Source organism: Lithobates pipiens, unplaced genomic scaffold (genome assembly GCF_037356315.1).
Source record: "Lithobates pipiens isolate NorthernLeopardFrog02 unplaced genomic scaffold, aLitPip1_a1.2 Scaffold_19, whole genome shotgun sequence".
In the NCBI taxonomy this organism is placed as follows: domain Eukaryota; kingdom Metazoa; phylum Chordata; class Amphibia; order Anura; family Ranidae; genus Lithobates; species Lithobates pipiens.
The window spans coordinates 282,291,827-282,315,144 of record NW_027507764.1 but is presented as its reverse complement, the minus strand read 5'-3'; the positions used below and the strand labels follow the sequence as shown (position 1 = coordinate 282,315,144).

The 23,318-nt window shown below is 45.0% G+C and overlaps 1 protein-coding gene across 7 annotated transcripts in view; it reads right to left on the bottom strand.

Moving 5' to 3' along the window:
- LOC143996726 (uncharacterized) overlaps positions 1 to 23,318 on the bottom strand; it is a 492,973-nt gene that overhangs the window by 12,431 nt on the left and 457,224 nt on the right. For all 7 annotated transcript variants that reach the window (XM_077491975.1, XM_077491976.1, XM_077491970.1 and 4 more), the window contains one exon: positions 10,585 to 11,118. In XM_077491975.1, coding sequence (XP_077348101.1) covers positions 10,585 to 11,118 — 534 coding nt within the window. The remainder of the gene's footprint in view (positions 1 to 10,584; positions 11,119 to 23,318) is intronic.

Genomic DNA, 23,318 nt, shown 5'->3' with positions numbered 1-23,318 from the left:
GAGAGAGAGTCCAATCTTGAATGGAAATAAATAATAATAAAAAAAAAAACAATATAGTGAAAAATATAGATTTAAAATGCACAGTCCCATGATAGAGCAGCAAACACGCACTCAGTGTAGATCCGTCATATGTTGTGGAGAAGGCTGTTCAGCAATTTATTTACTATCGCTACATCTGGATGGTGCGAGTTACTGAACAGGCTGCTCCACAACAGATGGCAAATCTATACTGAGTACATGTTTGCTGCTGTAACGGCAGCCAGCTTTTCCGGCGAGTGCCCATTTCACAGGGGAGCAGTGATGATTCTGGTGCACTATACTGGATCAACTTCACTTTTCAAGTCACCACCAATTTTTTGTGCACACCTTTGTACTGAATTATTGTGTTTTCACCAATAAGTTTATATTGCTGATCCTCATCATGGGACTGTGCATTTAAATCTATATTTTTCACTATTTTTTTATTTCTAATTTCCATTCAAGATTGTACATATATATCCACATTTATAAAAAAAAAAAAAAAAGCTCTCCCTTCAGCATTTTTTTCTCTAACACTTTTTTGGACTTTATTTCAATGTGCTGTCCATTTATAACACAGTATTCACATTTCATCACTGTTCATTTACTTTTGCCAATGACAGCATCTTAGCGCATCCAGAACACCGTCAAGATCTCGCAATTGCGCTTAAAGATTATCTCTCTAATAATTTTGTAGAAGGGACTTCCCTTCTTACCCTATGTGAGGCCCACAAACCCATTATTAAAAGAGTCTGTATCAGCCAGGCTTCACATCTCTGTAAGGAAAAGCAACTGCTCCACAAATGCCTCGAAGAGGAAATTTACAAAGCCTCAAAAGAGTTTCGAAAGCAGCCCACTCTGACCTCTAGACAGAACTATAACAAGGCATGCTTAGAGCTCAACCTTTTCCTCACGGAATCAGCAGAGAAATCGCTGTGCAGAACCAACCATTCATTTTTTTCGAAAGCCAATAAACCCAACACTTTTTTGGTCTTCGCCCTTTGTAGAATAGATCATATGTCCAAACCTGTTCGCCTGAGACTTTCCAAAGATAATTACATTAGTAACCCTCTCAAGATTCTTCACAAATTTAGTTGCAGGTTCTCCAACCTATACTCCGATTCAGACACTTTTGATATCTCTGGAGCAGAAACTTTATTCTCTAATATCAAGCTTCCCATGCTTTTGACCTTGCAGAATGAGAATCAAGATAAACCTATTACACGGACACAGAAGTCCTTATGGCTATTAATGCATTAAAACTATGCAAACAACCTGGGCCCAATGGTTTCTCAGGCACCTACAAAAAAAAATAAAAAATCAGACCTTCTTACCCCCTTATTTGTTGCAGCTTTTAACACTACAGTATACTGGACGGCCACTCTTTTAGGACTGAAACGTTAACTGTCATTTGAATAATACTATAGCCGCACAACACCTCATAGTCTATTTACAAACCCATCTCCGTCTGCAATCTTGCTATAAAAATACTAGCGAAAATTATTTCCAGTCGCTTGAACCGGATAATAGGCTCCTTAAGCCATAGGGACCAAGTGGGATTCACCCCATCCTGCCAGGCAGATGACAATGTCCACCGAACGGTACTCCTAGCTCATGCAGTACATAATCGTAAAATCCTGCCCTTTGATATCCATAAGGCATTTGACACAGTCACTTGGACTTACCTCCAGTTTGCCATACGCTGCTGGGGACACACACTACCTTTGGCTGGGTATCATCCCTATATGCTGATTCTAATGCATATGTAAACTATGCTGGGCATAGATCAGAGCTTCCTCCTATCGAAAGAGGCACTAAACAAGGGTGACTGTCTACATACCTAAACTTAGAGGCTTGGGGTTGCTAAACATCTCAAAATTGTACCTGGCCACACAATTAGCCCAGCTTCCCAAATACCATGCCTCCAAAGAAATAGCTTTATGGGTGGCACTGGAATCGGTGGACTGTGATCCTCTATCAGTAGCTAACATCTAACGGCTGGATCCACCTCACCGCTGCTCCTTCACCAAACCGATTAGACTACCTTACCCTTACTCACCTTACTATCTGGGAAAGAATAAAAACTCAATTCGGTTTACATTCACCACACAAACCTCTTTTATCCACAATCCAACATTTTACCCAGCTTAGACATCACCCGCTTCTTTCTCGTTATGGTCCTTTTCCGGCACATACATTTTTTACTTCCTACAATCCTGTCATTCCCATCCTGCAAATCTTACGATATTCCTTCCTCTGAACTCCTTCACTACTTCAAGATAAAACACCTGGACTCCTCTAACCCTGTCCAACCCTTTGGCATTCCGCCTGTCTTCCTTCGAACATGTCTGTAAAAGCGACCTGCCTAGGAGGGGCCTCATTTCCGACCTAAACCAAAAACCGTTAGAGCCCATCAACAAAACTCCTCCCCCTTATGTTGCTATATGGGAGAAGGAATTACTTTAGAACCCATAGATTGGACCTACATATGGGAGGCCAAGTCTTCCTCTCAGAACGTGGTCTTAGAAACAAATGATATCGTTCTCATTAGATATCTGGTCCCCGCCAGGATTTTCTAATTCCTGCCACATTACCCCCCTTTATGCTTCTGTGGTTGCAATCATGAAGGCACCCACCTCCATATTTGCTCAAGACCCCTCTGTGGAACTCGAGTAAGAAACCACAGGACTTACGTTATCGCAAATTCAAACTAATGCTCCAGGTCACTACTGCAGTCGAACAGGCGATAGCTGAAAAGAGCCTCAAAAAAATCCCACCCTTAGTGTCATGCCGTTCACAATATGGTCACACAGGCAATGATACATGCTAAAAATTGAGGTTCTACATTTAGATAAAGTAGCCAAATACAAGAAACACTGGGACCCATGGGTGATAAACTTCTTGCCCCCCAACTTTGATTCCACACTATTACTCCCCCAAATATTAATAACCACCATATACACCCCCCAACACCTGTTAGAAATCCCAGTTTCTCTCTGGGGACACTTCTTCCCCCCCATTTTTCTTTCTCCCCCAACCTATGCCCCCCCCCCCCCTTCTATTTGTATTCCCAGTCTACGCTTTCCATTTTCATTCACATGTCCTCTTCAGCTCAGCTGAGAACCAACGTTCTTTCATATAGCACAAATTATCAGTAACAAAATAAAATTGTAGAACTGATCCTAGCGCACAAAAGGACATGTACTTTATCTACACAAACTGCTGCTGTTATAAGTAAAAAAATCAATAAAATAAAATATGCACAAGTACAGTCCCAAAATTACACTATGCACAGTACTCACACATTAACAGCACTCTAAAATTAAATGTGTATCATACAACACGTACACACTACACTTAAGTGAAAAAAGTCCGAAGAGTCCACTCGCCCGCTGAAGAAGACGTGATTACGAAACGCATATGGGCGTGTCTATGCAGCTGTCCATCGTCCAAGCGTCAGCAGTGGTTATCCCATGTCTCATCATCCTCTGCCTGTTAGCCTGCGAGCATTTCAGGAAGAGAGCGGTGAGAAATAACTAATTGCGGCTGGATACTTTTAATGCAATGACTTACGAATGTTTAATGTAATTTTATAGCGTGTGGAGTGTGAGATTTTAAATAAACAGGTTTATACTATGGATTCTCTCCCTATTTGTTTTTTCTGATTATGGTGATAAACTGAGAGCCAAGTGGAATCCTGGTGTGAGCAAAAGTTCCTGGGTGGATATGCCTTGGACGGGTTGATGATTTCAGTGCAGGAGCAATTCCTCAGTGAAACCTTTACAACGCCTAAGATTAACCTCTTAGGGGTAAGTGCATTAGAAAAGGGGGGATCACACGGAGCACGAGGTTGTTTCTTATATGCATGGTGTGATGTGTATTCTCTGTGAGGATTCTCCCATCAACCTAAGGGCTTTTGGATCACAACACTCCTATTTATGAACTTTTCATATGACTCTTTTTTCACTTAAGTGTAGTGTATACATGTTGTATGATACACATTTAATTTTAGAGTGCTGTTAATGTGTGAGTACTGTGCATAGCGTAATTTTGGGACTGTACTTGTGCATACATTATTTTATTGTTCTTTCATATATATCTTTCACAGTAATACTTGTAGGTCCCTATGTCATAAGAGTCTACTTACATGATTTTTCTGGCTTAATTACTCTTATGCCCCATACACAGGAGTGGAAATTCTGCCAGCAAAAGTCCGATGAGAGCTTTTGGTCCGAAAATGTGACCGTATGTATGCGCAATCAGACTTTTGCTGGCGGAATTCCAGCCAGTAAAAAATTGAGAGCATGTTCTCAAGATTTCGGTCGGAAAAAGTTCCGATCGGAAATTCCGATCGTCTGTACCAATTCTGACGCAAAAAATTCCTACGCATGCTCCGAACAAATCAACGCATTCTCGGAAGCATTGAACTTAATTTACGTCACTGCGTTCTTGACGGTCAAAAGTTCAGTTCGGCAAACTTGTGTGTGACCGTATGTATGCAAGCCAAACTTGAGCGGAATTCCGTCGGAAAAACCATCCAAGATTTTACAGATAGAAATTCCGCTTGTGTGTCTGTGGCATTACAAGATCGATCTCCCCCATTCTACTGGCAGGCTCCACTATCTTAGTATGTATAATGCATGCCGAGGGGGGGGGGGGGGGTGGGAGGGGAACTGGGAAGTTAGTAGTAAGTTAGCCTTGTTGTTAGGTGTCTGTGGGCCTCCGGGCCCGGTTGTGGATGCGGCTGTGAAGGCACATCCAATGTTGTATGTCTGTATGTTTTTTTTGTTATAAAACTAATAAAAAGATTTATAAAAAAAAAAAATGTATAATGCATGCCTCCTGCTACTTCTGACAGTGATGCAATGTATGAAGCTTCCTTTACTTGAAATTTTTGTAACACCACTGTTTTAATCATAGATACCTGCCCATTTATTCATGCTGTTAAGCTCATGCTTTTAGTCATCCTTCAATTTGACTGTTTTCTACCTTTTAGGTTTTGTGTCTCAAAAGTAAGGATGAGCTCAGGTGTGTTCACAAGGTCCACGTGCAGAGCCCGCCAGGAAGTATGCGCAGTGCTGCGCTAATCACAGGTAGCAAGACATTGCCCCGATGTGCGGCTGCAGAGATCGGGCAAATTTCTCACTGCCTGTGATTAGCGCAGCGCCGACTTCCTGGTGGGCTCTGCACGTGGACCATGCAAACACACCTAAGCTCATCCCTACTCAAAAGTAATATGTTTTTCTCTATACTGATCCTTGTTATTAATAAAATATTGGAAAGAGAAAATATGTAATTCAAGCAGGACATGTGTATATATGTCTTTAAATTGGTACAGAAAAGGGGGCGTGGCCTGACCTTGCATGGAGTAGGACGCGTGTCTCCGGAGCTCCGCCGAGGAATCCTGTCTCCCACGCTGATCCTGTGACACCACAGCACCGATACTCACCTGAACACGTCTGGCAGGCGTCCCTCCATTCTGGCGCATATGTCTCCCTCGAAATCCCAACGATCGGCGGCGGCGCGGTTGTCACAATACCGCCGACATGTGAGTGAGGAGGGGGAGGAAAATGGCGGCGCGGAGGAGTCAGGAGGGCCGCGTGTGGCGGGAGACACGGACAGGCTTCTTGAAGCCATTACATTATGCCGCACGTCCCTTACATCCCAAATTGAGGAGGTGCAAATGGACATATCTTTATTGAGGCAGGACTTTCAGAAACTGCGTGACCGGGTAAGGGACACTGAGACCCGTATTAGCAATGTGGAAGATGCTCTCCCACCACTGCAAAATGATGCTGACCACATGCAGAAGCAAATAGACCTCCTGATTGCTAAACAGGACGAAATGGAAAATCGCATTGGTTAGGGTTTCCATGCAGAAGATTATTATAAATAAGTTGAAGTATGTATCTGGACTAAATGTTGCTTTTACTGAATGTTTTTTACCACTACTGCCTATGCAGCCCCTGTTTGGGCTTGATCAAGCGCAACTGTATTGGGGTGCGTTTATAGGAGGGCTGTTAGGGGGTAAGCCGACTGCACTTATTACTTTATATGACTCTATATGGCATCTATACGGTTTCTTACCTGGAACGTGAGGGGCCTGCGTGATAAAATTAAGTGCGCGGCAGCCTTCACGTTCCTCAAAAAGCAAAGGGCGGAAGTGATGGTGCTAGTTGAGACGCATGTGGAGGGTGGACTGCAGGTGGCCCTTAAACGCCCTTGGATTGGGTGGGCATTTCATTCCACCTACACGTCTCATTCGAGGGGGGTTTCGGTACTTGTAGCTAAGTCTGTCCAATTTGAACTTTGCGAAATTCTTACTGACCCACAGGGCAGGTTTGTTTTTCTACATGCTAAATTGTATGGGGAACCCTACCTTATTATGGCCTTCTATATCCCCCCTCCATTTACCATGACGTTGGTTGTTGAGGGACTGTCTTTTATGTCCAGACATCCGGCGGTTCCTGTTATCTGGCTGGGGGATTTCAACACTACGCTTAACCCTTCCCTGGATAGGCTCAAACCCCCCGAGTTGATGATGGGGCAAGCTGGGACCACTAGGTTGTCCAGGCTTATAACCACCATTCACCTTGTGGACACTTGGAGACACAAATTCCCTCAAAAGAAGGAGTATTCATGCTTCTCACCCACACATGGTTCTCTCTCCCGTATTGACTTTATACTAATATCTAAACAACTCACTCCCAGACTCAGGGAAGTATTGTTCTGCCCCAGACTACTTTCGGACCACAGCCCCTACTCTGTAGTGCTTGACGTACCCCTGGGTAGGCCTCCGCGGGCGTGGCGACTAAATCCGTTCTGGCTGACATTATTACCCAAAGATGACACTATTGAGGCGGAGTGGATAAAAAATTTTGAGGATAATGACCACACGGCCTCAGTTCCAGCAGTGTGGGATACATTTAAATTAAACGCTCGATCAGTGTTGACTGCCCACATTAATAGGCTCAAAGCTGACTCGGCCACTGTCATTATTGAAGCTGAGGCAGATTTGAGCTCCAGGGAACGCACCTACATAGATGACCCGTCTACGGCAAACGCTGATGCACTTAGACTACAGTCGAGGGTGGTTTCTCAGCTACACCAAGACAAGGCCCGACAGAAACTTTTTTTTACCAAACAAAAATATTTTGAATCCGGGGAAAGAGCTGGTAAGTTGCTAGCATATTTGGTGCACAGGGAAGACAGGCCCCCGGTTGTTATTTCTTTGCGGGGTCAGGGTGATACAATGATCACGGACCCTTCTGAGGTGACAGCTAGATTTCGGGACTTTTTCGCGGACTTATACACCACTACAGTCTCAGACGACACCACTCCGATGGACGGCTTTTTGGCTCAGGTTTCCCTCCCCCAAGTTACGGAGGAACAGGTGCAGGCTCTGGAGGCTCCCCTGACCACCGATGAAATAGTGGGTGCTATTGCGGAATTTGCAAAATCCAAGTCGCCGGGGTCAGATGGTCTTCCCATTGAATTTTATTCCCGTTACCAAGACGTGCTGGCGCCTAAGCTTCTCGCCCTCTACGGGAGTCTTTTTGATACACTGACACTGCCTCCGTCCATGAGGGAGGCAACGATAGTTTTGATTCCCAAACCTGGAAAAGATCCGGGTTTCCCGGAATCATACCGCCCAATCTCCCTATTGCAGGTAGATATTAAGATTTTAGCTAAAATACTCGCTACTAGATTGAACGGAGTGATCCTTAGCCTGATTCAGGCTGACCAGGCGGGCTTTATGCCGGGGCGGAATACGTCGTTCAATCTACGCAGGCTTTATATAAATCTACAGGCAACGCATGAGGCAGTGGGTGAGCGTGTGGTGGTGACACTTGACACGGCTAAGGCATTTGACTCAGTGGAATGGGAGTATTTGTGGAAGTGTCTAGCGGGATACGGCTTTGGCCCGAACTTTATCCGGTGGGTGAGGCTGCTGTATCGTCACCCAACGGCTAAGGTGGTGGCGAATGGGTGGTCCTCCCGGGAGTTTGGCCTTAGTAGAGGTACCAGACAGGGGTGCCCACTGTCCCCGCTACTATATGCCTTGGCTGCTGAACCTTTAGCGGTGTCGATTCGTGAGGACCCTGCGATCAGGGGACTGACGATGGGTCGACTAACCGAAAAAATCAGTCAATACGCTGACGACACGCTGTTATACCTGGCGGACTCTGGCCCTTCCCTCGCAAAGGCCCTACAAAAGATAGAGTGGTTCGGTAGCTTTTCCGGTCTTCGTATAAACTGGGAAAAATCCCAAATTTTGCCTATTGACAGTTTTCCACAGTCAGAATCTCAGGCCAGTCTGCCTCTCCAGCGAGTTGGCACTATTAAGTATCTGGGGGTATATGTCTCTAGGAATCCAGCAGATTACATTGCGCTGAATGTAGAACCATTATTCTCCCTGGTGCGTACTAAGATTCAGGCCTGGTCTCGTCTCCCCCTTGGGGTTTGGGGGCGCGTTAATCTGATTAAAATGGTCCTATTACCTAAAATACTGTATGTGTTGTGGCATGCCCCGGTATATTTGCCGCTGAAATACTTTAAATCCCTTGAAAGTCTCCTTAGGCCCTTTGTATGGGGGAATAATAGACACAAGCTTGCTTGGCAGGCTTTGAAAAGCCAGACTGATATGGGGGGCATGGCTCTTCCAGATCTAAATCACTACTATGTTGCCTCACAACTGTCTCAGCTTTTTCATGTAGACAAGACTGATAAACAACGTTTTCTTACCCTTCTCTCCCCTACTTGGGCACAAATTGCAGATGATCCAATAGCTGCTATCTCGACGGGGGCGGGGAGCTCAGTCGTGGAGCCAGGTAAACACTCCATGCTTTTTCATTACAGAAGGATTTGGGATCTGGCATCCACTAAACTGAATGTTGCATCACCAAATGACTATACCCCACTTTGGCATAACAAACAATTGCCGGAACTTCAAAAGATCCAGTGTTCAGTTATGGGTATCGAGGGGAATATACTACTTGCATCACCTGATTCACCATGGTACTATTAAAACGTTTCAGGCGCTGCAGGAGGAATATGGTATTCCAAACACTATGCTATTTCAGTACCTACAGGTTCAACATGCACTTAGAGCACAATTCCCGCAGTCATTGCCTCGGCCTGCTCCCAATCCTATTGTCGCCATAGTGAAGGACACTGATCCCAAAAAGCTTACCTCATGCTTTTATGGTATGCTTACGGCCCCCGTCTCGGCGAGACTAGCGTATGCTCTGAAGTCCCGCTGGGAGGGTGATGTGGGTGAACTGACAGACGAGGAATGGGAGGAGGCTCTGGAGACGTGCAAGTTGGTGTCCCCTAGGCTCCAGGACAGGCTTTCTCAGATTTACATAGTGCATAAAGCATACCTCACCCCCCTCAGGACCGCCAAATATAATACGAATCAATCTGTGCTCTGCCCGATGTGTACTCTTGAGACTGGGACGTTCTTTCATCTTATCTGGTCTTGCCCCAAACTGCAGGAACTTTGCAAACAAGTAGTATCATTTCTACATGATGTTATGGGCTCGCCCTTGGCTCTAGACCCCAAACCTTGTCTACTAGGGATATTTCCTGACGTATTAGATAAAATTACTGGCACTTTCCTGCAGGAAACCTTGTTTTCTGTTCGAAAAGTGATAGCTAGACAGTGGATGAGGCCCCTTCCACCCCGGGTTGAGGACTGGAAACGGGAAGTTAATCTTACGCTCCCATACAAAAAATTCTTATATAAAAATAGGGGTTGCCCAGCTAAATATCATAGAATATGGGATAAATGGCTGCAGGAGGCTGCCACGTGTGATGAGGGAATTTGATGTAATGTTACAGTAAATAACATGTCAATGTTAGGACTTTCCTTGGCTGTGATACATAATCGCTACTGTAATGGAAAAATGTCTTTTATCTACTGTTATGGTTATGACGCAACACCTTTTGAATGTTCGGTGTATGCCACTGTGATTGTAATCTCTGCAATAATGTTCAATAAACATTACCTGTTTAATGGAAAAAAAATTGGTACAGAAAAAATATGTTTCTAATACAATCTGATAAAAAAAAAAGAATGTGGAGAGGAGCAACTAGTAAGGGACACAGATCTTCCCAGTTGTCAGGAAAGAGTGAAATAAGGTGATTTTGATCTCTGTGCATTAAAATAGCCTATATATTAAATTCAGAGGAACTCTTAACTTTGCAGTCATTGCAGAAGAGGGCACTGTTTGAAACTAGAGGAAATAAAGTTTAATTCCCCTAAATTGTGTAACACAACATAGCATGTTGATTCGGGGTCAGATCAGCTAGGCATTTTGTTCCCCTATATAGGTAAATTGGACTAGGCTTTACAGGGGTTTCAGTTGCCTCCAGAATTATCTGTGAGATTGTGTATGGGTTTAGCGCTTTCCCTTTATTTAATTTTTTTGGGCAATGAACATGTGTCCATTTTTAAAATGCATTGCCATGAAATTACAGGGCACGCATTTTATCATTCAAAACTTTAGACACTCTAAGTTGGGATAAGACTAATGCAATTATGCATAACATGTAACTACTTACCTTGAAGAGCAGGATAAAATGGAGATAGAGTTTTCAGAATATTAGTGACAGTGTTTGCATCCTTTCCTTTAAGAAGCTGAAGAATATCTGGGCTCAGGGTTTTGGATGTTTTTCTTTGCCCTTGACTGGAAGATGGTGTTTCCTGTAAGCTGCTGCTGTGCAAAGATGAGGCATCAAAATCGGATTCATTGTTTTCCATATCTAAATCATATTGTGTCTTTATTTCAAAGTCACTGGATATTACAGGTGGTTTGGATTCAGTGTTAGCCGTGACATCTTTGCCATTATTAGTGGTAATCTGAGATGCATATGAACTGTGCCCTGAATTCTGTTCCACCTGAAAAGGTTCATAGACATGAGCACGTGTAACAAAAAAATTAGATTCAGTTACACTACTGTAAAAAGGACTTGTTGTAGAAAAGGATTGTGAAGCAAACCCCTCTACTGGTTGGGGATGTTGATCGCGCAGGTTAGCAATGGACCTAAAAGCATCATCAGGGTCTTCAATTGCTTGCAGTCTTCTGTTTTGTGAACCTTTATTAGAAAAAAAAGAGGTGTTATTCATAAAGTGCAACAAATTATCAGATCTAAAAAAAATATCAAAATAACCAAATATGAAAAACAAAAAATCTTTAGAAATAAAGAATGTGTGGTTTCATGTTGAATAAAAATCTCTTGCTAGCATTCTACAGATATTCGTACATTATTTTTGACATATGATAAAGTATATTCTTTCCTGGACATCCCAAAAGCTCATACCATATATAGACCAGGAGTATTGAATTGAAATTCACAGAGGTCTGATCAGTAAAACATTCTGAATCGCATATTGGTACGATGACTCAGATCCTCCACATCACAGTCCCCTCTTCTTATATTACAATCCTGTACTTAAATCAGTGTCCTCAGTCCCCCTGCATTTCACTATTACAGCCCACCCTTTACATCACAGTCCCCCACTTTACATGTGGTGTCCTCAGCCGCTCTTCACATCAACCCAGGACAGCAGTGCCCCCTGCCCCCTTTACATCACCCCCCCTCGCTGCAGTGGTGTCATCTGGCCCCCTTCACATCACAACCCACCCCCAGCAGTAGTGTCCTCTGCCCCTTTACATCAACCCCTCACAGTAGCATCTTTGGCTCCCCTTCACATCACCCCCCCATAGCCAGGTCCTTGCCCCTTAACTCTCTTACCTTATATGAATACACATAACGATAGGTGGGAGCAGGAGCTGCTGGAGTTAATTTTTCATATTGCCAAGCTGGTGACTGGTTGTTAGCACAGCTCAGTATCCCAGCAATCATCTGCTGTTTAACTTAAAAAGTTAACTCCGCATCTCCCGTCCACAGTCCAGAACTATTCTGCCTCCTGCTCTTCACTCTGCTGAAAGAATGACAGTGGCAGAGGCTGGGGCAAAGTACTGGCACCTAAGTGGCACAAATGCAGTAGTCCAGATGGGACAGTGACACGGTCTGCATATGGACCATGGTCTACCACTTGTGATGCCCGATAGATCACTGTCACCTGTTCCCCATTAATTTCTCCCCTACTCCATGAACTCTACATGCTCTATACCTGGCTGGATCTCTTTTATTCTTCCCTAATATGCATTTTTCTTCTCACATCTACGCCCTTTATATTCACCTTGCAAACCGTTCTAGTGAAATACTGACCATCTTTCCTAATATGTATCTATTTGTGATAAATTCATGTTAATTTTTAATCTTCCCTACCTACTGCCTATTTCTTGAATATGTGTCTTTTAGTGATACATTTGTGTTTATTTTTATTGTTCCCTACCAACTGCCTTATTCAGACATTTACACCCTTTATATTCACCTTGCAAACCTTTCTAGTCTAGAAACACCAACCATCCTTCCTAATATGTGTCTTTTTGTGATACAATCATGTTTATTTTTATCACTCTATGTTCCTGGTCATGTAAAAGATAAATTTTAGGGCTATATTTATCAATGATTCAATAGTCATTTAGCCCGATATTTGCCTATAACGACTGAACTTTCACCCTATATTTCAAGCCAAGTTCGTTTTAGTGTCCAAGGCTCTCGCACGATTTAACCATTGTAAATTCCATTTCCTGACATTCGGCAATATATGATCTTTTGCAGAAAAAGGTGTTTACACATTACACATTTACTGTAACATTTACCCTATGTATGAAAAAGGTTAAAGTCACCTTCCTTATACAATCACCTGACATTCCCTCACCCTTATTTTTCCAAAAATGTACGTGGCTGAGCTGTTGATGGTCTTCGAAAAGGTTCCAAATCTTTTTTTAACACAAGTTTATTGTATTATATTCTATTTTTATTATTTTTTTAAATATATAATTTATTCAAGTTCCACCCCTCCCAGAATGAACGATGGCATGCTGGGTTGATAAGTAGGTGGTTACCCATCCCTGGGGAACTAGTGTAAGTCAGCTCACCATGCATGCAGGTAAGAAAAAAAAAAAAAAAAAATATATATATATATATATATATATATATATATATATATATATTTTTTTTTTTTTACCCTTTGTAAAATAAGGAGTTTGGAGTATACAGGATTTAGAGAGAACTGGGTTATACAGCTGCCTACAGAAAGATGTGGACACTGGCAAAAGTGTTACCAGAAAAAGACCAGAAACAGGGAGTGGGACCAGTGTCCCTTCATGTACTTTAAGTAAAAAAGTTTTATGGCAAATACAAAAAAATAGGATTTTTAAAACCGCTTATCTGTAAAATCCTTTTCTTTGATGTACATCAGGGGACAAAAAGCCATAGTAATGTGGGTTATATATCGGTCCGACGGGTGCTGGACACTGGCACATGCACTTCCCCCATATAACCCTTCCCATTACTGGGAGTACTCAGTTGTGTAGCCAAGCAATACAAATGTATAATAAGGGAGAGACCTCTGTGTCCCCTGATGTACAGCAAAGAAAAGGATATTACAGGTCAGCCGTTTTAAAAATCCTATTTTCTTTTCTTACATCAGGGGACACAGTGCCATAGTAATTACTATGTGGGATGTCCCATAGCAATGGCAACTGAAGTGGGGGGAGACACAACAAAAAGAAAGGAAGCCAGATCGGGCCCGAGGCCTACTACACCTGGCGAGCGCCGGCCGCCATTTTGCGGCCTACAAGGCCTCCGGAGCCTCCGCGCTCGTGTACCGCGGGCCGCGCGGATATCGGCGCTGCACACGCATCACCAGTGGGCCGGAGGAGCCTCCCTAAGGCCTGGGACAAAACTTTGGCAGAGAGCACTGGAACTAACAGGCAGCTCGTCACAGTGGAGGACATATGGAAGACTGAGGTAGGCGGCCATCTTGGTACACCTAGTCCTCCATTACAGGCCCCTCACACACTCCCAAGGACGGATTCTGCTCCCCCCCTGCACTACACGCCATCTAGATAGACTATAGTGGCCCTGGAGGGCCTACAGATGGAAGTGTGATCATATATATCCTGCCTGGGGGTGCATACGCGGTCGCAGGGGAAAATGACAGCGTAATTCCCTAGCACTGCGCCGTCGGACCATTCCACTTGGCGGATAAGGCATATTCAGCTAACGACTCTCGTCACATCTACCCCAACCACTGCATGCGCTATTTGGCAACCGGCGGGTATGTATAATACGCCCCGGAACCGTCCCCGCAACAGATCACAACAGAAATCCACTCCGGTCCTGGGGAAGGCGAAGGGGGAAGGGCAGGATGGCGCCTGAACCTGATGACACCACACAGCATTCGGATGATAGCCTGTCACAGTTCCCCTCTAACCTAGCAAGCCCAGCGGACGCTAACTCTGAAGCTTTGCTACAAAAATTCCGCACCATAGTAAGGGACGAGATCACCGCGGCCTCTCGCAAGCTGTCTGCTGAACTGGTGAAGGGTCTTAAAAAACTAGGCCACCGCACTAATCAGTTGGAGGAACGGATGGACTTAACAACCACGGTACTTGAGGGTCATGAGGAAGAGGTGGAGAAACTGAATGCAGAACTTGTGACGCTCCAGGACAAACTTGAGGACTCAGAAAATAGAGCTCGCAGAGGTAATTTGCATATACGCGGCCTCCCGGAAACCATCACAGACCTACAGGGTACAGCCACAGCGTTCTTCCAGGAGCTTGCACCCGATATTCCTACGGAACGCCTGGAGTTCAACCGTATCCATAGGTCCCTCGCTCCCAAGCCAACTGAGGGCCCCCCTAGAGATGTGATCATAAAATTTCACTTCTATAGAACCAAGGAACGGCTTCTCCAAGCGGCCAGAGAGTTGCCGGACATTACATTCCAGGGAAACTCCCTCCAATTGTTTGCAGATCTTTCCCCGGTCACTATCGCTAAAAGGCGGAATATGAAGCCCTATCTGCAAATCCTACAAGCCAGAAACATCCGCTATCGGTGGGGGTTCCCCTTTAAACTCTCTTTTTATCATCTGGGACGTCAGTTTCATGCCTCATCTTTGCCGGATCTGAGGCGACAATTCCAGGAGCTGCAGCTTGACCTCCCTCCTTCTCAACCTGAAACAGCTTTGGCCCGCCCGGGTCCCTCCCGGGCCCCACCGAGATCCTCTCAATCCTCACAACACGGATCCCAAGCCCTCCGCTCTCTCAAGGCTCAGAGGTTTCAAGAAGTTTCTACAGCCGGGCATCTTTAGAAAAGTGCTGCTTCTGCCCTTTGCTAAATTTGATTGTGCTTTGTTTTTTTCTTCTTTTCCCCTGCCTTCGCACAGCAGGTTCGACTCAGGCTCTTGAACAAGCAGCAACTACTGCCACTAGGAGACTAGAACGGGACACCTCTGAACTGCAACTCTGAGGATTGGTAAGCTAGTCATTATTTGCTTACAGGCAGACTGTGCTGGTCTTTAACCCTGGACTGTGGCGGCCCACCTTACTGGTTGCAGATGAATGGCGGGGGAATTGTTTTGACCCTTCTTTTTTTTTTTTTTTTTTGTACAATTAGTGCACTCAGGTAATGACTGCCGTATCCCCCCCCCCCCCCCCACCAATTGCATAAGCTATTTCGATTCCCCACCTCCTTTTTTACCCTTTTCAATTTTTTTCCCCTCCCACTGTGTGAGTTAAGAGGGGGTGTATGCACAGTGGACTGGACCCCTGCCTACTATTGGCCGAATGGGGGGAGGCCTTGCGTTAATAGGCACACCTGTTTTGTTTTTGTTTTTTTTTGCTTTGGGTTCCTTTTAGATGTTGCTGGGTTCATGCTGTTTTTTCATGGGCGGGGGGTCACCCCATGCACTGCCCTGTGTTTTTTTTTTTTTTTCTTTGGGGGGTAGGGGATGGGGATGGTGACATTTTTTTTTTTTTTTCCTTCTACAGTCTTTCATTTGTTCTTGGGGTTTATTTCGATATGCCATTGTTGACATGTTCTTTTATATTTATGGTTATTGTTACTGTTAAGCCGAGTGGTCTCCGACGGACCACTGCACCCTCATCCTGTGGTACTTGATCCGAACTAACGTTCGAGTCAACACCCGACCAGGTAGTGGGATGTTTAACCCACGACTCATAGCAATCTTACTGTTACAGAGTTATATGTTCGCAGCATTGCATGTTTCTACTACCTTTTCCGATGTGATACAATATTTCTCTCTTCCTTCTCCCTCTTCACTGCTTCTATCCCTTTTTTCCCCCTCTGGGTTCGCAGGGTGTGTACGCTGGTTCAAGGTTGATGGCCGCCTAAAGCTGTCCCAATGACAATTAACTGGTTGTCCCTGAATGTTCAGGGCATGAACTCTCCCCATAAGAGGGTGAAGGTTTTTAAATATCTGCGCAAACGACAAGTTGACATTGCTTGTTTACAGGAGACACATTTTTCTGAGACCTCCCATCCTAGGTACTTCGAAGCTCAGTTCCCTCAGGTATTTTTTGCAAATGCTTCAACTAAACAAAGGGGGGTCCTCGTAGCTTTTCGCAAATCTGTTCCATTTAGTTGCACTAAACAGATCGCAGACCCTGATGGGCGGTACCTATTGCTCCAAGGCACTATTCATGGCATGGAGGTTACCGTACTAACGTACTATGCCCCAAATGTAAATCCGGGGCCCTTCTTGACCCATGTCTGCACCCTACTTATGTCCCACGGCAAGGGCACCCTCCTTCTTGCGGGTGACTCTAACCTTCTACTAAATCCCAAACTAGATAAGCAGCCGCCCGAGAGAAATGGGCAGTCGGCAGGGGCTAAAAAATTTATGTCCTCCTTGCAAACACTTGACTTGGTTGACCTGTGGAGGGAATGTCATCCTCAGGGCAAGGACTACACCCATTACTCTCACCCCCATCAGGTCCACTCAAGGATTGACCATATGTTTATGCTCAGACGTCACCTTCCGTTAGTGGTATCGGCCTCAATCTTGGCTGTTCCTTGGTCAGATCACGACCCGGTGCTAGTTGTCTGTCACTCTATTCTGGATAGACCTAGATTTTCTCCCTGGGTGATGAATGATTCCCTTCTTTCGCATGCAGGTGTGACAGCGGATATTGTTAAGGCTTCGGAGGACTACTTTCGTGAAAATTTGGGCTCGGTGCAGTCACCAGTGGTCCTTTGGGAGGCTTATAAAGCGGTGTTACGGGGTCGGATAATTAGTCTGGCTTCGGCCCGTAAGAGGGCAAGAGAGATAAAACAAAAAAAGGTTGAGTCCCGATTGGAGTCACTATCCGAGAAGTTTAAACAGTTTCCCACCCCGAACAACCGTAAGCTGTTGGACATGGCCAGATCGGAGCTTGACCTATGCCTTACTGAGGGTGCTGAGCGTATACTGCGCTGGTCCCGCCAGCGGTGGTATGTGAGAGCAAATAAGCCAAACCGTATGTTAGCTAACAGACTCCGAACCTTTGCCCCTAAATTGAACCCGATTACCCTACGTGATCGAAACAATGTCCTATCAGGGAACCCGAAGCATGTTCTGGAGGAATTTGGGTTTCGCCTTGCGAAGCTATATGCGGCACCAGAGGGTAATGCGGCTCAGAGCACGGCAGACTTCCTGGAAAGCCTTTCGCTCCCATCCTTAACGGGGGCTCACATTGCCCTCATGGATAGGGATATTCAGATCACCGAAGTTCTACAAGCCATAAAGGAACTTAAGGTGGGAAAACGTCCTGGGCCTGATGGGTACACCGCGCTTTACTATAGGAAGCTGGCATCGGTAGTAGCCCCTCATCTGGTGGCAATGTACAATTCGGTCAAAAACGGCAGCCCTCTCTCCCCAGATCTTCTGACCGCAAATGTGGTGATGATTCCTAAACCGGACCGTGACCACTCATCTTGGGCCAATTTCAGGCCGATCTCACTCATCAATGTTGATATGAAACTCTTGACAAAAATCTTGGCGACTCGACTAAACTCTTTCCTCCCCCGTTTAATAAAAAAGGACCAGGTTGGCTTCGTACCACAGAGACAGGCGGGAGATGCAATTCGACGTATAGTTCAACTCCAGCATATAGCCCAGGCTCGCTCCCAGGAATCCATGCTTCTCTCCCTCGATATGAATAAGGCCTTTGACTCCTTATCTTGGCCCTATCTCATATCTGTCCTACGGCACTATGGATTTGGGACTTCATTTATGACTTGGATGTCGGCCCTATATGATTCCCCCCGAGCAAAAATTAAATATTACGGATTTGAATACCCCATTTTTACTATCCACAGGGGAACCCGCCAGGGTTGTCCGCTGTCACCCCTTCTTTTTGTGTTGGCACTGGAACCTCTGGCGGAGGCAATAAGAGCTCACCCAGATATCCGGGGCATAGAAATAGCAGGTTGCCCCCATAAGATTTCCTTATTCGCTGATGACATTCTCCTTTCTGTCACCTCTCCTAGAACTTCCCTGCCAAACTTACACACACTGTTGCAATCCTTTGCATCTCTCTCAGGACTCCAAATTAACTCATCTAAATCGAAGGCATTGTCGACTAATCTCTCTGTGGAGTTACTGGGGGACTTGCAGTCGGCCTTTCCTTACCAATGGGTTTCCTCTTTGCCTTATTTAGGAATCCGTCTCACATCAACATACCAGGCTTTATATCAGGCGAATTATCCACCATTATTCAAAAAATTAACGGATATGTTGTCGGCGTGGTCCTCCTTACCTCTTTCATGGTTTGGGAGAATAACGGCCATTAGGATGGCATATCTCCCAAAATTACTCTATTATTTTAGGGTTCTCCCCATCCCAATTCCCTCCCATGTCCTCAATATCCATCAGCGTAGGATCCTGCAATTTATCTGGGGATCGTCTCGCCCCCGTATTAATAAACAAATCCTGTTCGCCAACAAAAGTAATGGGGGTCTCTCGGTCCCGAATATAAGAGACTACTACGTGGCTGCTACCATTGCTCCGCTCTCTCACCTTCATGAGACGTATCAACTACCGCTCTGGGCGACTATTGATTTGCTTGAGACGGACCCTGTCCCAATCTCTTCATTACCATGGCTCCCACCTGCACATCGCCCTAAGATTACAGGGCCTTGTATGATTCATACGCTACGAGTTTGGGACTCTGTGAAGTACTCGGCGGGGCTGGCTTCTCCCCATCTCCCGCTGCTGCGACTTCTACGTTGCCCACTTTTCCCTCCAGGCCTTCATGACTCCGTGCAATTCAAGTGGTGGACCATGAATGGCTTCGGCGATGTACACTCCTTGCTTACTCCCACAAAAATTTTACCATATGATGTTTTACGTTCATCACACGATATACCTCTACGGGAATATTTCAGGTATCTCCAGATCCGTCATTTCCTCCAGAGTCTCATTAAATCTCAGGACGCCCCATACAGGTTGACACCGTTTGAGAGCATCTGCAGATCCAGGCCCCACTCTCCTGGTCTGATATCTATGATATACTCAGCTTTGGTTTCTAGGCGGAGACCTCCTGTGCGGTCTTACCATTTGCAATGGGAGAGAGAGTTGGGGAAGAAGCTGGACCCGGAGGAATGGCAGGCAATGACCCTAGCCATATCCAACTGCTCGCGCAATGTGGTAATTCTGGAAAATGCATATAAGGTGTTATACCGGTGGTATTATACCCCGACACGTCTGGCTCGCTTTGTTCCAACCTGTTCCCCACTTTGTTTTAGAGAATGTGCCCAAGAGGGCACTATGGCCCATATTTGGTGGACCTGCCCGCGGGTGTGCAGACTATGGGTCAGGGTGTACGCATTGCTCCGTAGCCTTCTTCGAGTAAATCTTAAAAGGGATCCATTTGAGGCACTCCTTGGCAAACCAATCACTGAGCTGTTGCGCCCAGAGCGCCAATTGGCGCAACATCTCTTTACTGCAACTAAGTTGACAATAGCCAAAGCATGGAGAACCCCGGCTCTGAGTTTCGAGGCAGTCAAGAACCGCCTGAATGATGTTATGGTCAATGAGAAATTGTCTTCTGTTCTTTCAGACACTCACGCCAAGTTCCTGCGTGTCTGGCAGCCCTGGATAGCATATAATTATTCTCCTAGATTTGATGTTGCTTTATTATCAATGTAGGGACCGGTGGTGCGCACCCTGTGAACCCATTCTCTTCTCTTCCCTCCCTCCCCTCTCTCTTCCTCGACCCCCCCCCTTCTTCTCTCTTTTGATCCTCCCTACTCCTCCCCTGCTTCTCATTCAACAACCTCTTTTCATCTTCCCTTGACTCACTCTACATCTTCTTCTCCCCTTCTCTCTCTTGTCTCACCAATTACCAGTAGATGATTACTATGGGCTGTTAATGCACTGTATGACATGCTTCTGTTGCAGTCATGTGAAAACCCGGGTTCTCCCGGACGCAGGACACGTTGGAATCATTCGGGCAACAGCCTGCTTTAATTACTACCATGCAGTGAATCATCTGTACTGTTATTTGTACGACAGCCTATTGTATTGGAATGTAAACTTGTTCATTAATACTAATAAAAACCTTTGTAAAAGAAAAATATTGATCTTGACGCTGCCTGTCCACATCTTGGACCCTCTGGCAGTACAAACAAAACCTGTGTTTTGCGAACCTGAGCGGTCACCTTTGAATAGACTCTGATCGCTCTTACTACATCAAGAGGATGTAGTGCCTTCTCTTTCCCAGATTAAGGCTCTGAGGAAAAAGGAGGAATATCTTGGTTTAAATGAAAACCTGTTACCACTTTTGGTAGGAATTCAGGATGAGGACATAAAACTACCTCATCCTTATGCATGATGAATGTTAGTGCTGATACTCTTCTAGCAGAAGAAATGGTAAGCAGAAAAGATCATCTTTCTTTCTTTTCCGATAAGACCTTAAATGCCAAGGATTTAGAGGTGCCTTGATAGGGGGAATAAACGTGTTGCCCCCTGAATAAGCTACGCACCAAGAGTGGGAAGAAAGAGGCCATAGGAAAAACTCTGACACGGCCGTGATCTGGCTCTTGATATAAGTCAAGACCAGCTTCATTTCCGATCAGGACATCAGGAATCCTGCCTATGACATACTTCCTGTGGTGCCAACCCCTAGATCCACACCAAGAAACATATGCCTTCCAGACTCTATAGTAAGTGATTCTGGAAGCCGGATTCCTGGCATTAATCAAAGTAGACACTACCAAAGTAAATCACCCACAATCTTTTATAGAGTGGGATTCAACAGTCAGACCTGTTAAATTTTTCGTCCTTAAGGTAGGATGAAATACCGGACCTTGTGCAAGAAGGTCTGGCTATAATGGCAGAGTCCGAAGGACTCCTACTGCCATCTTTATGATCTCAGCAAATCTTCTGGGACCCGCTGGGGCCACCAGAATCACCTCCTTACGTTCCTGCTTAAACCTGCAGAAAAGGCGCGGAAGTAGCAGAACTGGAGGAAATGCATAGATCAGTGAAAACTTATCCCATGGGAAGACTAATGCGTCTGTTCCATCTGCTAGTGGACCTCTTGTTCTCGACATAAAATTGTCGACTTTGTTGATGAATCTGGATGTGAATAGGTCCATATCCGGAATACCCCATTTTCTGACATATCGCAAGGAAGATGTCGGGGTGAAGAGATCATTCTCCTGGAAATAATTGTTGGCGACTCAATACGCCTGAAAAATTATAATTGCCGATAGGCAAGGAATGTTGTGTTGTGCCAAAGCTAGAACATTATTAACCTCTTTTTGAGCTGCATGACCTCACGTGCCCCCCTGGTGTTTGATGTAAGCCACCGCCGTGGCCTTGTCAGACTGAATCCTGTCAGGACAGTCCCATAGTCTAGGGCCAGACGTACTGCCTGAAACTTCCAAAAAAGTTGATAGGCAAGGTCCTCTAACCTGGACCATCTACCCTGGACAGAATCTTCTTCCAGGGCTGCTCCCCAGCCCAGAAGGCTGGCATCTGTTGTTAACACCTTCCAGGATAAAGATTTTCCCTTTTGCTGGATAACAACCACCAATTTAGGCTCTATGTCGGGAGCCATGCGTACTGGAAACAAACAAGGCCTGAATTTTTGTTCCAGACCGACAGGATGGTGTCTTGAAGCAGTCTTTGAGTAAAATTGAGCGTAAGGGACGGCCTTGAAGGAGGTCACCATTTCCCCTAAAAATCTCTTGCACAGCCTAAGGAACTTTCCTTTGTTTTGATAAGTTGAATTAGTGCTATAATGGAACAGATTCGTGTCTGGGGTAAGAATACCTTCTTCTGTATGGTATCTATAACTAGCCCCCAAGTACCGTAATCTCCTTGATGGTTTTAAGAAGAATCTTCCTAGGTTGAGAATCCAACCTAGAGATTTCAGATCTTTACGGCTGAGATCAGACTCTGGTTTTAGACCCGAGACTGAATGATCTATTAAAAGTAGTTCTTCTAATAGGCTAGGGCCGCTATGCCTTGAGCCCTTAACCTAGCTAAAGGGGGTGCCAGAATCTTTCAGAATACTTGTGGTGCTGTGGCTAAGCCGAATGGCTAAGCCGAATGGCAGGGCCACAACCGAAAAAATTATTTTATATTTCAAACTGCAGAAATTTCTGGTAAGCGGGAAACTTTGGCACATGGAAATATGCAACCGATTGATCGATTTATGAAGGTAGCAGTCGATTGATTTAATGGCCGATTGGTTATCGATTAGTTGTTTCAGCCCTAGTGTGAATCTGTCTTTTTGTAAACTGCTAACTGTGGATGGTGAGCTTTGCAATTAGACCCGTAAACATTGTAAATGCTACAAATCATATTGAAATTAGGTGCGTCTCAGTGGACAGCCTCCTGTACTACAAGCATCATCAGGGTTCTGATTATCCAAGTTTGTGCTAATCATTGAGATAACAGAAGTAATAGCCCTTCATTAAGCATTTCTTTTAGAATACTTCAGAAAAGTCCACAGGGGAGATTGAACTATTATAGTTTGGATAATCTCCAGGCTAATTTTTTTTAAGGACTATAGTCAGAACAGGGAACATTCGGTGTAGTACACTAGCAGCCAGCACAGGCCGTGTACAATAATCGGAGATGCGGGGCCGGTTATAGTCATAAAGGCGCAAACAATAACCGCTCCAAAAGTAAAACGCCGGGTTCTCTGTACGCAGAGCCTGAGAAAAAAAAACTGTTCTGACAAGTAGTGAAAAAAAAAGCATCAACGGTGACAGGGGCGGGGCCTGTCAACCCAATTCTTGGCCAGAGAGTAGCTACCTCTGGGGTAAAGACAACCTGTAAAAAGGTTGGGGGAATCAAGGTCCGTCGTCCATAAAGGATGGGTAATCGAATCACTTCAAAGAGGGCATCTAACCATGAGGAA